This window comes from Myxocyprinus asiaticus, chromosome 11 (assembly GCF_019703515.2).
Source record: "Myxocyprinus asiaticus isolate MX2 ecotype Aquarium Trade chromosome 11, UBuf_Myxa_2, whole genome shotgun sequence".
Taxonomy (NCBI): Eukaryota; Metazoa; Chordata; class Actinopteri; order Cypriniformes; family Catostomidae; genus Myxocyprinus; species Myxocyprinus asiaticus.
Genome location: NC_059354.1, coordinates 51,518,398 through 51,535,000, shown reverse-complemented (window position 1 = coordinate 51,535,000; position 16,603 = coordinate 51,518,398). Strand labels below are relative to the sequence as shown.

The window sequence follows — 16,603 nt, the reverse complement described above, 5'->3', positions numbered from 1 at the left end:
ATGTTTGTATATGCTTAAATATGTGGGCCCCACAGCTTATACAAGGCCCCCTCAACAGGGCCCTGTGACTATGAGGGCCCCCAGTCCTCTTATAGGACCCTGTTTCTAATTACATTTTTTGAGCCACTCTTTAATCATATAATGCCACCTGGTGAAAGCTTCCATGCTCTTCTGGAAGTAGAAGACCTTGTAAAATAATTTCCAAAATAGCTACCTTCATATTTTGATGCACTCATCTTGATGTGAAATCTTTGCTGATTTTGATAGTAAAATTAACAATAATGTTTATCTGGGGGCCTGGGTAGCTCAGTGGTAAAATACGCTGGCTACCACCCCTGGAGTTCGCTAGTTCGCTAGTTCGAATCCCAGGGCGTGCTGAGTGACTCCAGCCAGGTCTCCTAAGCAACCAAATTGGTCCGGTTGCTAGGGAGGGTAGAGTCACATGGGGTAACCTCCTCGTGGTCGCTATAATGTGGTTTGTTCTCGGTGGGGTGCGTGGTGAATTGAGCGTGGTTGCCGTGGTGGATGGCGTGAAGCCTCCACACGCGCTATGTCTCCATGGCAACGCGTTCAACAAGCCACGTGATAAGATGCGTGGGTTGACTGTCTCAGACGCAGAGGCAACTGAGATTCGTCCTCCGCCACCCGGACTGAGGCGAATCACTATGCGACCGCGGGGACTTAGAGCGCATCGGGAATTGGGCATTCCAAATTGGGAGAAAAAGGGGAAAAATCCAAAAAAAAAAAAAAAAAAACACAATAATGTTTATCTTCTTACTGATATTTCAAAATGAGTATTTATTGAATTAGTGCTTAAAATTTATTTGATACAAAAATAGGTTTAAACAGGTTTTAAAAAATAGAATTTTCTGACTATTATTTCATATGTTAAGCTTTATTCATTGTATAAAACGGCTGGCGAACACAAACTTTTATTATACTATTCATAGCAATAACTGCATGTTTGCCCTACATTACAAAAAATAACTTGGCTTATAGGTGGTTGGGGAAAAGAAAATACTGATATTTTACTTTGTGTTGTTCAAAAGAATTGATAAACTGGATACATAAAGTTTGTTGAGACAAACTATAATGTTGGTCTGACAAAACCTTGTCTGAAAGTTTAAAATAGTTTTAAATGCTTGAATTTAGAAATGTTTTACAGGTTTAACAGTAAGAAAGATAGCATCTTAAAGCAGATTAAAGGGCTTGTAAGTTTTGAAAAACAGACTCTTAGATCATTTAAATATTCTGTCAGTGTTATGTAGTCTAGGGGATTTTTGGTCACTTAGAAAAGGCTTAAATGATGCCTTAGTAGGGCTTTTCAATGGAAGAATAATAATGGTAGCCAAGCTGCAGGGTTGTTCCAAACAGAATTTCCCCCCAAATTACCAAATTAACACTATTTTTGAGCCCCACACCTTTCAGCCCTTCAAAGCTCTCCCAATGGAGGGTAAAGTCTTTGAAGGAAATAGGGTGTAGGGATGATCACTTCTGAATGGAACACACCCCATCATTCAGTTGAGTTAGAAAAGACAGCGCGAGCCAAAACTGCCTGAACTCTTTGCCGAATTTCACCAAACCCTTGCATAGATACTGTAGGAGCCTACCGTATTTGTTATATTCATCAATATTTAAAGTATTTGATGAAGATAAAATATTAAATAATTTATTATGGCCCCTTTAAATATATGCATTTTGTATGCATACTTTGTAGTATTTACACTGAGTTTACATTATGTATAACAAATGTTTTTTTTTATTTAATTTTTTTTATCCCCAAGTTGGAATGCCCAATTCCCACTACTCAGTAGGTCCTCGTGGTGGCGCAGTTACTCACCTCAATCCAGGTGGCGGAGGACAAGTCTCAGTTGCCTCCACTTCTGAGAACGTCAATCGGCGCATCTCATCACGTGACTCGTTGTGCATGACACCACGGAGACTCACAGCATGTGGAGGCTCATGCTACTCTCCACGATCCACACACAACTTACCACACGCCCCATTGAGAGCGAGAACCACTAATCACGACCACGAGGAGGTTACCCCATGTGACTCTACCCTCCCTAGCAACCGGGCCAATTTGGTTGCTTAGGAGACCTGGCTGGAGTCACTCAGCACGCCCTGAATTCGAACTCGCCCCCATGTATAACAAACGTTAAAATGGTACTGTCTCTTTAAGAACAGTGGATGTTCAGCGAACGTGTTTCGGTTGAGCGGTTCATTTACCACATCCGTGCTATGTGTTTGAATTAATCAGACTGTAAATAACAGAACAGGTATTAAAAGAGACTTAAATCAAAGATAATTGGACCGAGGGGCCCTTGCTAGTCATAATCCACCCCTGCTCTAGAAGCAAAGTTGTGTAAGATATTAAGACTTATTTTCAGAGAATATATCTCCAAGTTTCTTTCCTTACTGCAAATACCTTTTTCTTGTTTTTCACTAAGTTTTGGTTATATTTATGCTCAAAACAAGAAACAGTTCTAAAGATGCAAGAATTGGGAGTATAAAACATAACAAATAGGTGTGCACAGCTAAAACCCAAGTTGGGTACAGGTGCAGGACAAAAAAAAATAGGCAAATGAATGCAAAAAAATGAATGCATTTTCAAGACTGTCTTGTCATTTCATATACTTACAAAACACATACGACAGTTTTCACATCGATAAAAGAACGGGGAATATACCATAATTCTGTGTGCAATCTGACTGTTGGTTGAAACAACACGGTCTCAAAATAAGATGGTGAAGTCGTAAGATATTGTACAAAGTGGCAGTAGTTTTCTTTTTTAACAAAGGCTCAATTGAAAAATAACTGTTGATTTTGCCGTAATAAGTGGGATTACAGACATCTCCTCCTCAGTGCGTCTCAGTAGCACCAAACGTCATTTCAACATCTCCTGGCTTTTGGAAAGGGAATTAAAAGCCTATCATTAAGAGACTGTGTTGAGAAATTACGTTCCAGGAGCGCTGCCAGATAGATTTTGTGTTGCAAACATGAATGAAGGTGGGCGAGAGCGGATGAGACAGATTCAAAGATTAGCACGGCTCGCTCCACTCAAAGACGCCTTTGTAGTCGCTCTTCAACATCATCTGGCGAAATCTCCCATGATCAGATCGACTGTTGTCACGGTTTGGGTCATTCAAGTTTAATCAGGGGAAAATGAAAGCTGCATATCCCGACTATTCATTAGCTTTTTTTAATCTATACAAAAATAATTCTGTTCTGCTTTCACTCCTCATTCCAAGGTGTTTTCAATTTCCATATAGTAGATGATACGGTATAGATTTCCACATAGTACGAATTCATAAAATATATTGTTAACTGTTCTGCAACTCCACCTACAAACCTTGTCAAATTGTACAAAAACTGGCTCACATTATATTCAGATCAAACATCAGTTATTGGATGATGTTATCAGAGAGTAAATACCAAGAAAGTGGTTCCTTGTGTATTCTGATTCCTGAACAAATGACTCTTGTGAGCCGGTTCTTTTTAGTGATTCAAAAACACATAAATACATCAGTTACTGAATGAATCTTACTGACGTGCAAGTAACGACTTTCGTCATATCCAACTGGAAATTAACTATATTTTATGATAATAATCAATTATATGTCAGGTATATTTCAGTTATAATGCATATGAGAGAAATTCTCTACCAGTTAATGATGTTAATTATCCAGGGAAGCTTCTATAATTAATAATTATAATTTTCTTTATTTATCACACATTATACATTTGCACATATACAGTGAAATTCTTCTTTTTCACATATCCCAGCTAGGCTGGGGTCAGAGTGCAGGGTCAGCCATGATACAGCATCCCTGGAGCAGATAGGGTCAAGGGCCTTGCTCAAGGGCCCAACAGTGGCATCTTGGCGGTGATGGGGCTTGAACCCCCGACCTTCTGATCAGTAACCCAGAGCCATAACCGCTGAGCTACCACTGCTAAACTGCGAAATATTCATTTTATAAATTGTATTTTATGATTAGTTTTCAGCATTTTGGTCATATTTTAGCTGTACATTACAATTAAAAATGTACAAAGTTTTGAAATAGCAAATATTATATTGCATACATATGTTTTATTACATGTTTATTGTTTACATGCATAATTTGTACTTTTTACATGTATTTACAAAGACATTGAGAACATGTGCTAAATCGGTACTGTCTCTTTAAGACTACCTGCAGCCAGTGTGCGCATATTAACAAGATAGGATGAGCGCAGTTTCTTTTTGTGCATTCGTGCTGTGTGTGAAGAGAATTAACATAACTTTTCTGTTTTAGATAAACAACTGACTGTAAAGAACAGAAAGATATTAAAAGAGACATTATTCAATGACAAATGGATCATGTGGATCTCGTCTTTGGACACACGGTACAAATCAAACCAAACTTTTACTCTCAACACACAGTGAAAAGATCTTGGTGCCAAACTTTGCATCGAATGAAGGTTGGCTTCATTCATGTCTGTGCAAAAGAAGATTGTGATTAATTGAAAAATCGACATTTTAACACATCCCTAATTTTATTATATTTATATTAAGCCATACATGTGATTTTGTTTGGTTTAACATAGCAAAATCCAGTTCTTTTCTCATACCCCCACGGTTGGGAATCACTGAATTGTTGGATTGCATTTGTGCATCTAAAGCATCTTTGAAAAGTCTGTGTAAACACACCTTTAACAAGAATGGTTTAACATTAATTTCTGAATTGTTATATCTGCTCTATAGACATTTGAAATGATCTCATAATTTGTCAACAGGCTGCTGGGGGCAGTAAATGCAATCAGAATTGCATTTCTTATTTCCAAATAATTCTCCCTCGGAAATGTAGGCCCTGTTTATTGCTGCTTACGGCTGTATGTTCTCCATTGGTTTTGGTGTCAGTAGGATGCAGGTGAACAGCGCAGGACTTACCAGCAGAAAACACAGGACGCGTGATTGTGTTCGTCCTCCGTTCTGGCTCATGTTTGTGTCTTCACCTCAGCAGGTCTGCGAGCAGAGAAACACGTGATCGCATGAGTGAAAACTGATGGATTGTGGGAAGAGACGGGACAGAATAAAAACATCATCGGACCGCTGCTTGATTTATCGAATGTTTTGAGAACCACATTTATATAAAATACTGCGATGCTGATAGATTTAATGCAGTGTGACAGAAGTGAAAAATCACATTGTGATAAAACATCACTAACACCAACATGTGCTGCAGAGATCTTTAATAACAGCGTGCTTCATTTCAGCATTAATTAAACAATCATCACTCAAAGCAATTTGCTCGCAGAACAGTGCTGAAGATATTACTATATTTGTTTCATCAAAATAATGATCTATTTTAAAAGAATGGATGACATGGAAAAGTTCTTTTAATGCCTGTGGGGGTTTTAACAAACACTCATAAATAATGTCTTAATTACCAACTCCTTCAATCACAGCAGTTGCATTTTACAGCTCAAAGTAAAACGCAATGCGATATCAAAATTAAAGGACCAAACAGCTAGCGTGTGTTTTTAGAAATCCACGATAGGCCACATTCACACAAACATGTTTTTGTTTCACTAGATTTATGACTCTCATCCACACTAGAACAGCTTTTCTCCATCACCACCTATTTTAGAAAACTGAAAATGGAGTTTTCAAACGATAACAGATTAGTATGGATGTGGCCTTAGGGGCCGTTCACACGGCACGTGTTCTTGAGTTCAAAAACAGCTATCTGCGACAGACTAGAACTGAACCCAGGTGTTATGATATATGCTTTTAAAAGTTAAAGTAGGTAACTTGGAAATAGCGTCTTAAAAACGCAGTGCGGGGGCCTGGGTAACTCGGCGAGTATTGACGCTGACTATCACCCCTGGAGTCATGAGTTTGAATCCAGGGCATGCTGAGTGACTCCAGTCAGGTCTCCTAAGCAACCAAATTGGCCCGGTTGCTAGGGAGGGTAGAGTCACATGGGGTAACCTCCTCGTGGTCGCGATTAGTGGTTCTCGCTCTCAATGGGGCGTGTGGTGAGTTGTGGATCGTGGAGTGTAGCATGAGCCTCCACATGCTGCGAGTCTCCGTGGTGTCATGAACAACGAGTCACGTGATGAGATGCGCGGATTGACGGTCTCAGAAGCGGAGGCAACTGAGACTTGTCCTCCACCACCCGGATTGAGGCGAGTAACCGCGCCACCACGAGGACCTACTAAGTAGTGGGAATTGGGCATTCCAAATTCGGAGGAAAGAGGATAAAGTGCTCATGTGACACCAAAGGGACGGTGAGTTATGTCGCAACTGTCAAAGATGTCCGTCTAATGGATGTTTACAAAGAGAAACTCTCATAAAACACTGATTAATGGAGCCAGAGATTGACATTTGCCTTCAGGGCACTAAAACAACACTTCTGTGTGAAGTTAATTTGACACAAACAGAAGACAAATAAATACTGGAGGGTGATCAGATAATCAGTGTGTTATTGCTAGTCCATTTTCAGAAATAAGTGACTGGCACTCGGCCACTGCAGATTTAATGTGTGGTCCACTTTATAATTAAATCCAGTATCACTGTGCTTCACAACATTAGAGCGGAATTGTGTCATTTCTGCACCACTAGTGTCACCAAACGGAATTCCAAAAGAAATTACTGTTTAAACAGGTTACCCGAACTCTCCCTACATCTGCCATTGGTTAGAAAAATACACTGTCCTGCCCCTAAACTCACGGCACTCATTGAGCTAATGTTGCTGGTATAATTTGTCGTGTGCTAATCACTAGAGTACTATAGTTTAGAATTGGGCTAGTTTTTATTGCCTTAAGTTTGCTTACTACTTAGTCACAATTTCTGAATATATCATTAGATTTGTCTAACCTGGTCTCCCAGAATGAATGTTACTATAACTACATTTTTGCAAACGTAGTTTTACGTGCAATATTCTACATTTCGCTGCAGTTTCCTGGTGAAATGAACACTAGAGGCGCTTCAACAACTGTGTGTTTTATTCACTTTCACCAAGTCACGAGTACAACGACTGATTATGACTTTAAAACACATTTTTCACACCATTACTCACACACTGCTATGTTATGACATCGAAACACTTTTACTCTAACACAACGATACATTTTAACGCTTGTATTACAGATTCACCTACATTTACACACTTATGCTTTATTTAGTTGGACTTTAGATTTTAGAAGTCCAGCCAAACACGCAAGTTAACACGCGAGACAAAAGTGTCACATTTGCTTTTAGGTTTAGGTTAAAGTTTTAGGTTAGGGAGGTAAATTTTACTCCGGGCCAGATTTACTTCTTATTGTGGCATAGGCAAGCACTTTTGCAAGTATTGAATTATAATTAGTAGTAGTAGCATTAGCCTATAATTGCTACAACATTTCCACATGCACTTAATTTGCAAAAAAGTACCAAAACAGCCATTAAAAATTAAATAAATAAATAATAATAATTATATATATATATATATATATATAAGAAAGAAAGGAATAGCAATTTACAATAAACAAACAGAGAAAAAAGCATAAGCAGCTTTAAAAAAAATGTTTCTCTTGTCTGGCTGGTCATATACAGGTGGTGAAACATTTCTCTCTTTTAATCATTTACAAAATATCGGTTTTGATCAAATTTACTTTAAAACAAACAAACAAACAAACAAAAAGCATGATGATCAATTTAACATTTTAAGGCTTTTGTCTACAAATGATCATAACTGAGGAGAAATATTTATATTTGCTAAAGCCAATATCAACCCACATTTGAAATCAATGGCCATATGTCATTTTTAGAATACAACTGTGGCAGGGCGGAGGGCGGGGCCAGGTCATGCTTCCACACACCCGGCCCCTAATTAGGCTGATGAAGCCCGAGAGGAATAAAGGCGACCGGAGGCGGCAGTGCGACAGAAAGAGACACACACAGATGTCGGGCAGCTGCCCGTAACTCACTCTCTGTCGCACTGCCGTCTCCGGTCGCCTTTATTCCTCTCAGGCTTCATCAGCCCAATTAGGGGCCGGGTGTGTGGAAGCACGACCCGGCCCCACCCTCCGCCCTGCCACAACAATTCAATGCAATTTTTTTTTAACAGAAAATGTCTATTCTTCCCTTTTCTCTATTATACAGTAACATCATGTTCATTGAGGGGAAAGTTAGTCCTGCAATTGTGAATTTGCACAATTTTTACAATAGTGCAGGAGCCAGGGATTTGTGCAGATAATCACTGGCAAAAGAAGAACAAACTGAGCTGATGCTGTTCGTGATTGAGAGGGCTAACTCACAGCTGTATAACAGAACCAAATATTTTCAGGATATTTGCCAGTTCAGTTTCACATTATCAATTTTTTTTACAAGCCCTACAGACCCTGAACAACTGAGACACGCCCGTTTAACACTTCACGAATAGTGAATAAAAGCGAACATTTCAGTACATTCAAGTTTGGTTTCAATCATCGATTTCTCTTTTGTTACCTGAAATGTGTGTGTGAGCTGACATCATTTTTGAAACAACTGTGTTGATCATTTGTAACACCAGTAGATATGACAGCACTCCACATGACTAAGCAATTTACATAAATACATTTGATTAAACAGAGGTGATCAAATGTGATCCTTATTTAGCAAATAAGTGGTGGCGTAGTGGACTAAAGCACTGAACTGATAAGCAGAAGGTTGTTGGTTCAATCCCCACAGCCACCACCATTGTGTCCTTGAGTAAGGCACTTAACTCCAGGTTGCTCCAGGGGGATTGTCCCTGTAATCAGGGCACTGCAAGTCGCTTTGGATAAAAGTGTCTGCCAAATACATAAATGTAAATGTAACTATGGTCAGGACAATTGATGATGGCTAAATGCTGTTTCAGACTGTGCATTTTCTATCAAAAATCAGTCGGAGATAGAGTAATAACGGTGCAAAGAGAAAAAAAAGAAAATGTATTTTGTGGCTGTACTGCCGCCCTAAGCACATAACTTCGTTCTGCAAAAATGATGGTTGAGACCGTATCTAAGACATGATAATGTTAAGATGTGGTGCAATCTTTCCAGCGTTGCACTTACTGTATGCTTTTGAATCAATTTCCACTTAAAAAAATAAAAATAAACAGTCCCTGCCACATGGAGGTGAGCAGTATTGAGTGTCAAAAGGCACATTGTGTACCATTCTGATTGAGAAACACTGCTCTGATGTATAAAACCCATCCGTTCACTGCACTAATGTCTTATGTTTGGTGAACCAAAGAAGTTTAACATGTTTTATAGGGGTGCCACTGTAATTTAAACTCTAGAGATGTCACCCGCATCAACACCACTGACAGTGTACTGATATGAGAAGGGCATTATGTTCCAAACAATTCAGCGAAACGGCCCCTATCGTCGCTCCATGTGGGAAAGTGATGTTTGGATTACAGCAGTTGCTTTTAATATACACTTAAAAAAAAAATGCATGTAAACAAGAATCGCAAGTTCCAAGTTCAAAAACGCTGATAGGAACTGTAAACAGATTTGTGTAGTTAAACAGAGCTAGTCTCTTAAAATAATAAAAATAACAAAAACGGCATTGTTAGGAGACTGATAATATATCACACATTAAGTGTTCAAGGCAGAAAGATGCACATTTTTTACCTTCTTAAGTCACAGTTTAGTTTCCCTTTAAATCTGATGTGTGTCATTTCTGCACCACTTGTGTAACCAAATGGAAATGCAAATGTAATGGCTGTTTCCAAGCATGTACCTGTACACTCTGCCACTGGTCAGATAGTTCCACCCTAAATTCATTTGTCAGAATCAGAATGAGCTTTATTGCCAAGTATGCTTACACATAAAAGGAATTTGTCATGGTGACAGAAGCTTGCAGTGCACAAACAATACAACAAGACCGAGATAATAATAAAAAATAGAATAAAAATAAAAAGTGAACAGAAAATATAAGTATATATAGAAATGCACAATAAGACAATATTATATATATATATATATATATATATATATATATATGTACTATATACAAACACAAATCTGTTATATACAGATGCAAGGGAATGTAATGGCAGAAGAGGTAGGGTATGTTGGATAAATATAAATAGACTAAGCTGTTTATTACACATAATTATTGCTCAATGGGGCAGTTTTAATGGTTCATGAGATGGATAGCCTGAGGGAAAAAACTGTTCCTGTGCCTGACAGTTCTGGTGCTCAGAGCTCTGAAGCGTCGGCCAGAAGGCAACAGTTCAAAAAGGTAGTGGGCAGGGTGAGTGGGGTCCAGAGTGATTTTTTCCAGCCTTTTTCCTCATTCTGGAAGTGTATAGTTCTTGAAGGGAGGGCAGGGGGCAACCAATAATCCTCTCAGCAGTCTGAACTGTTCTTTGTAGTCTTCTGATGTCTGATTTCATAGCTGAACCAAACCAGACAGTTATTGAAGTGCAGAGGACAGACTCAATGACTGCTGAGTAGAACTGTATCAGCAGCGCCTGTGGCAGGTTGAATTTCCTCAGCTGACGAAGGAAGTACAACCTCTGCTGGGCCTTTTTCACAATGGAGTCAATGTGGGTCTCCCACTCCAGGTCCTGTGAGATGGTAGTGCCCAGGAACATGAATGACTCCACTGCTGCAACAGTGCTGTTTAGAATGGTGAGGGGGGGGTCAGTGTTGGGGTGTTCCTCCTAAAGTCCACAATCATCTCCACTGTTTTGAGCGTGTTCAGCTCAAGGTTGTTTTGACTGCACCAGACAGCCAGCCGTTCGACCTCCCTTCTGTATGCAGACTCATCGTCATCTCGGATGAGGCCGATGACAGTGGTGTCATCTGTAAACTTCAGGAGCTTGACAGAGGGGTCCTTGGTGGTGTAGTCATTTGTGCACAGGGAGAAGAGTAGTGGGAAAGCACACATCCCTGGGGGGCACCAGTGCTGATTGTACAGGTGCTGGAAGTGAATTTCCCCTGTGTCACTAAAAGCTGGTGATCCACTGACAGATAGACGTGGGAACAGAGAGTTGGTGTAATTTATTCTGGAGTATAGCTGGGATGATGGTGTTGAAAGCTGAACTGAAGTCCACAAAAAGGATTCTTGCATATGTCCCTGGTCTATCCAGATGTTGCAGGATATGATGCAATCCCACATTGAATGCTTCATCCACAGACCTGTTTGCTCGATAAGCAAATTGCAGGGGATCTAGGAAGGGTCCAGTGATGTCCCTCAGGTGGGCTAACACCAGTCTCTCAAATGACTTTATGACCACAGATGTCAGGGCGACAGGTCTGTCGTCATTAAGTCCTGTGATTTTGGGTTTCACTGGGACAGGAATGATGGTGGAGCATTTGAGGCAGCAGGGAACTTCACACTGATCCATTGATCTATTGAAGATCTGTGTGAAGACAGGATTTTAGACAAGTGGGTGAAACACCGTCTGGGCCCTGTGCTTTTCTTGTCTTCTGTTTCTGGAAGAACCGGCACACATCATCTTCACAGATCTTAAGTGCATGTTGAGTAGAAGGAGGGGGGTTGCAGGAGGTGTTGATGTTTGTGTGAAGTGAGGGTCAGATTGGGTGTGGGGTGTGAGATTGGGCCTTTCATATCTACAGTAAAACATATTAAAGTCGTCAGCCAGTTGTTGGTTCCCTACAGTATTGGGGGATGGTGTCTTGAATTTAGTAAAGTCTTTCAGGCCTCTCCACACTGATGCAGGGTTGTTAGCTGAAAACTTTTTTTTTTTTTTTGTTAGAATTTGTTGAGCTAATAGGCAGTTTACCACGATTTGCCGAACAGTCCTTGTTGAAAAACTGTGCCATTCTGTACCAATCCGAGCTTATCGACACAGTTACAGTTTCTTTTTTCACTGTAGTGCTGCAAAATCAGGATTAAAATGGGCTGATTAAGTCACTTCTCTTACTGAGTATTTTTGCCTTTTTTTCTGGTGAAAATACTGAAACGTCCTTTAAACAAGAAAAATGACTTGAGAAGCAGAATGGCATGAGATGTTACACCTTGTTTTCAGAGAAATCGAACAAAATTTGGTGGGGTTTACTGTGTTTAAAACAAGAAAAAACTATTTGCCAATGGGTTAAGATAAATACCCTTGTTTTCACTTTGAATTGAGTTTTTTTTTGTTTGTTTTTTTTGTTTACCCAATTCACAAATAGGTTTTTTATTTATAAGCATAAACATAACGTAAAATTTTTTGTTAGGTTTCTCTGAAAACAAGACAAAATATCTTAGGTTATTTTGCTTCTCAAGTAAATGTATCTTGTTTTAAGAATGTTTAGACATTTTTATTGGAAAACAAGACAAAACATACTCAGCAAGAATTGTTGTTGAGCTATCATCAACCAACAAATGGCTTATTTACTATATAACTGTCTCTGCATTTAAGCTGTGAAACAAGAAAGTATTTTAACATCTGAAAATTACCCACCACTTTTGAAGAAAACCAGGTTGCATTAAAGGGACAGTTCACCCAAAAATTTTAATTCTCTCATCATTTACTCACCCTCATGCCATCCCAGATGTGTATGACTTTCTTTCTTCACCAGAACACAAATGAAGATTTTTAGAAGAATATTTCAGCTCTGTAGATCCATACAATGCAAGTGAATGGGTTAGGGTTAGGCACTAATATTGATCTGTTTCTCACCCACACCTATCATATCACTTCAGAAGACATGGATTAAACCACTGGAGTCTTATGGATTACATTTATGCTGATTTACGTGATTTTTGGGGCTTCAAAGTTCTGGTCACCATTCACTTGCATTGTCTGGACCTACAGAGCCAAAATATTCTTCTAAAAATCTTTATTTGTGTTCTGCAGAAGAAAGAAAGACATACACATTTGGGATGGCATGAGAGTGAGTAAATGATGACAGAATTTTCATTTTTGGGTGAGCTATTCCTTTAATTAAAAACAAGCCTGAGCCTCACTGTGCAAAACCAACCTAACAATACCAGCCAATCAGGCACTTAGCGGGCCACCTTTCTCCAAAGCGCACAACTAAATGAAAAACAACCACATGAAACAAACGAAAAGAACCAAAATGTTTGTCTATTTCAAACCCCTCAGCGCTGTTTCATCAGAAAGGATGAAGGGAGAGAAAAGTTATTTTTGCAGGAAATGCACTGACTGCCAAATGACTGAGCTCCACCGCTCATTATCTGACAAAATGAACACACACGGCCAAAACACTTTCATCGCAGTCCAGATTGAGTGCTTTTCTCTCTGCGCGCCGCATTCTGCCTCTCCCGGGCTGGAATGCACCGCGCGACGTTTGAAGAGCAGCTCCACTCCAAACACAAGCGTTGCAACGGCGCGTCCGGGCTTGCCTCTGTTTGAAAGACGACCGCAGACTCACAGCCCGAGGTTATTAATCTTATAACCACCACATAATCTAAGATAAATACACAGAGTATCATTATCCTTATTATTAACAGCCCTGAAATATCTGTTCCTGGGGGACGGGTTAAGCTCAGGATATTATTACTGCTGTAATCGACTGAACGGCCCGTCCAATTCAATTACAAACGCTTAAACAGAAACAAAAATTTCTTCACACAATCACGTCTCCTAGGAGATAAAGTCAAGTGACTTCTCAAGAAATCCTCAAGGCGTATGACATACCTCTGACTTAACATTATACAATATTTGTATAGTACTTTTCACAGAACATATTGTTCCAAAGCAGCCTTAAAGAAAATAGACAAGCTGAGCGTTATAAACCCAACAGTGAACAAGACAAAGGGAACAGTGTTAACCGAATTGCTTTTCCCTGAACATTTAATCATTAATCCAGAGTAAAGACCACATATTTGGGTCATTGACAAATAAGGTTGTCCAAGGTGTTAAAAATAAGAAATCTTATAGAATTCCAGTTTAAAATACAAGTGTCAAGTTCTTAAAAATGTAATCTTTGTGTCCAATTTGGTTTCATACATTTTTTGAAAAACCTTTATAGCACTTTCAAAAAAAAAAAAAAAATTAAATTAAAAAAAAATTATATATATATATATATTTTTTTTCCCTGAGACCAACTGACCAATCAAAACCTGGTCGACCAAGACTCTTCTCATCGTCTAACATTTGGTCGACTATTAAGGGGCAGCCCTAATATATATACACCAATCAGCCACCAAATTTCACAGTGGGTGCGAGACACTGTGGCTTGAAGGCCTCTCCAGGTCTCCGTCCAACCATTAGACAACCAGGTGGAGGACCGGTGATGATCTGGGGGTGCTTCAGCAAGGCTGGAATCGGGCGGATTCATCTTTGTGAAGGACACGTGAATCAAGCCACATACAAGGTTATCCTGGAAGAAAACTTGCTTCCTTCTGCTCTGACAATGTTCCCCAACTCTGAGGATTGGTTTTTCCAGCAGGACAATGCTCCATGCCACACAGCCAGATCAATCAAGGTGTGGATGGAGGACCACCGGATCAAGACCCTGTCATGGCCAACCCAATCTCTAGACCTGAACCCCATTGAAAACCTCTGGAATGTGATCAAGAAGAAGATGGATGTTCACAAGCCATCAAACAAAGCCGAGCTGCTTGAATATTTGCACCAGGAGTGGCATAAAGTCACCCAACAGCAATGTGAAAGACTGGCAGAGAGCATGCCAAGACGCATGAAAGCTGTGATTGAAAATCAGGATTATTCCAGCAAATATTGATTTCTGAACTCTTCCTAAGTTAAATCATTAGTATTGTGTTGATTATAAATGAATATGAACTTTTCTTTGCATTATTCGAGGTCTGAAAACACGGCATCTTTTTTGTTATTTTGACCAGTTGTCATTTTCTGCAAATAAATGCTCTAAATGACAATATTTTTATTTGGAATTTGGGAGAAATGTTGTCAGTACTTTCTAGAATAAAACAAGAATGTTCATTTTACTCAAACACACACCTATAAATAGTAAATCCAGAGAAACTGATCATTTTGCAGTGGTCTCTTTATTTTTTCTGGAGCTGTCTGTATGTATATATATATATATATATATATATATATATATATATATATACATATATATATAATTTTAAAATGCCATGTGCTGTAACCATCAAGTAAAAAGTATTAAAATACTTTCCTTGCACCTGGAATACTTGAGAGTATAAACAACTTAATCACTAATTTCAAAAAAGTTTTTAAACACAAGGAGTTGGCCGTTCCGGTTCTGTGTCTTTCTGCTAGAGTAGTTTTTGTGTGGGCCTGATTATGAGCAATTACAGGCATACAAAATGCTTTAATGTCAACAATGTGTGTTTGTGGGGGAAACCCAACTCTCAGAACCTAAGTAAACTGGCTTCTCATTCCTGCTGTTTATATCAAAACGGAAGGAGAGAAAGGAAAACTGCTCTTTTCCAATTTAGCAGCGAGAGAGAGACCGTGTTGTTGTACTTCAGAGTCTCCAATTCTTTTTTGTCAAATTAGGAAACTGCTTTTCAAAAAAGCACAAACCAGTGGGAATTCACTTGGTCTCCATTTTTCCATTTCCACCGTGAATTAAACAAACTGTGCAACAAAACTGCATCTGTCCATTTAGTTTGGTTATGAGCATCAGTTCTTCACTGTATTCATCTAATCAGAATGAGCTTTATTGCCAAGTATGCTTACACATACAAGGAATTTGTCTTGGTTATAGGAGCTTCCAGTGTACAACAATACAAAAACAATACAAAAACAGCAGCAAGACAATAGCAATATTAAACGGATAATAAAAAATAAAAAATAAAACTAATTATACACATACGTACAGACACACACATACACATGGGTAGTGCAAATCTAATACAATCTGTTATGTACAGTGCAAATGTTTTTTTTGTTGTTTTTTTTCTCCAGAGGAATGTAATGGCAGAAGAGTTTGGATGTGTTGGATAAATATAAAAAAAAGACTAAGCTGCGTATTGTACATCAATTATTACTCAATGGGGCAGTTTTAACGGTTCATGAGATGGATAGCCTGAGGGAAAGAACTGTTCCTGTGCCTGACGGTTCTGGTGCTCAGAGCTCTGAAGCGTCGGCCAGAAGGGAACAGTTCAAAAAGGTAGTGGGCAGGGTGAGTTGGGTTCAGAGGGATTTTTCCAGCCTTTTTCCTCACTCTGGAAGTGTATAGTTCTTGAGGGGGGCAGGGGGCAACCAATAATCCTCTCAGCAGTCTGAACTGTCATTTGTAGTCTTCTGATGTCTGATTTCGTAGCTGAACCAAACCAGACAGTTTTTGAAGTGCAGAGGACAGACTCAATGACTGCTGAGTAGAACTGTATCAGCAGCACCTGTGGCAGGTTGAATTTCCTCAGCTTGTGAAGGAAGTACAACCTCTGCTGGGCCTTTTTCACAATGGAGTCAATGTGGGTCTCCCACTTCAGGTCCTGTGAGATGGTAGTGCCCAGGAATCTGAATGACTCCACTGCTGCCACAGTGCTGTTTAGAATGGTAAGGGGGGTCAGTGTTGGGGTGTTCCTCCTAAAGTCCACAATAATTTCCACCGTTTTGAGCATGTTCAGCTCAAGGTTGTTTTGACTGCACCAGACAGCCAGCTGTTCAACTTCCATTCTGTATGAAGACTCATCATCATCTCGGATGAGGCCGATGACAGTGGTGTCATCTGCAAACTT

The 16,603-nt window shown here is 39.4% G+C and overlaps 1 protein-coding gene across 2 annotated transcripts in view; it reads right to left on the bottom strand.

Moving 5' to 3' along the window:
* Positions 1-16,603, bottom strand: part of edar (ectodysplasin A receptor) — a 62,467-nt gene that overhangs the window by 32,844 nt on the left and 13,020 nt on the right. Inside the window, exon 2 of one of the 2 annotated variants that reach the window (XM_051710672.1) lies at positions 4,931-5,005. The exons of the other annotated variant lie outside the window; for it this stretch is intronic. Coding sequence (XP_051566632.1) covers positions 4,931-4,981 — 51 coding nt within the window. The 5' untranslated portion in view covers positions 4,982-5,005. The remainder of the gene's footprint in view (positions 1-4,930; positions 5,006-16,603) is intronic. 2 annotated transcript variants of the gene reach the window in all.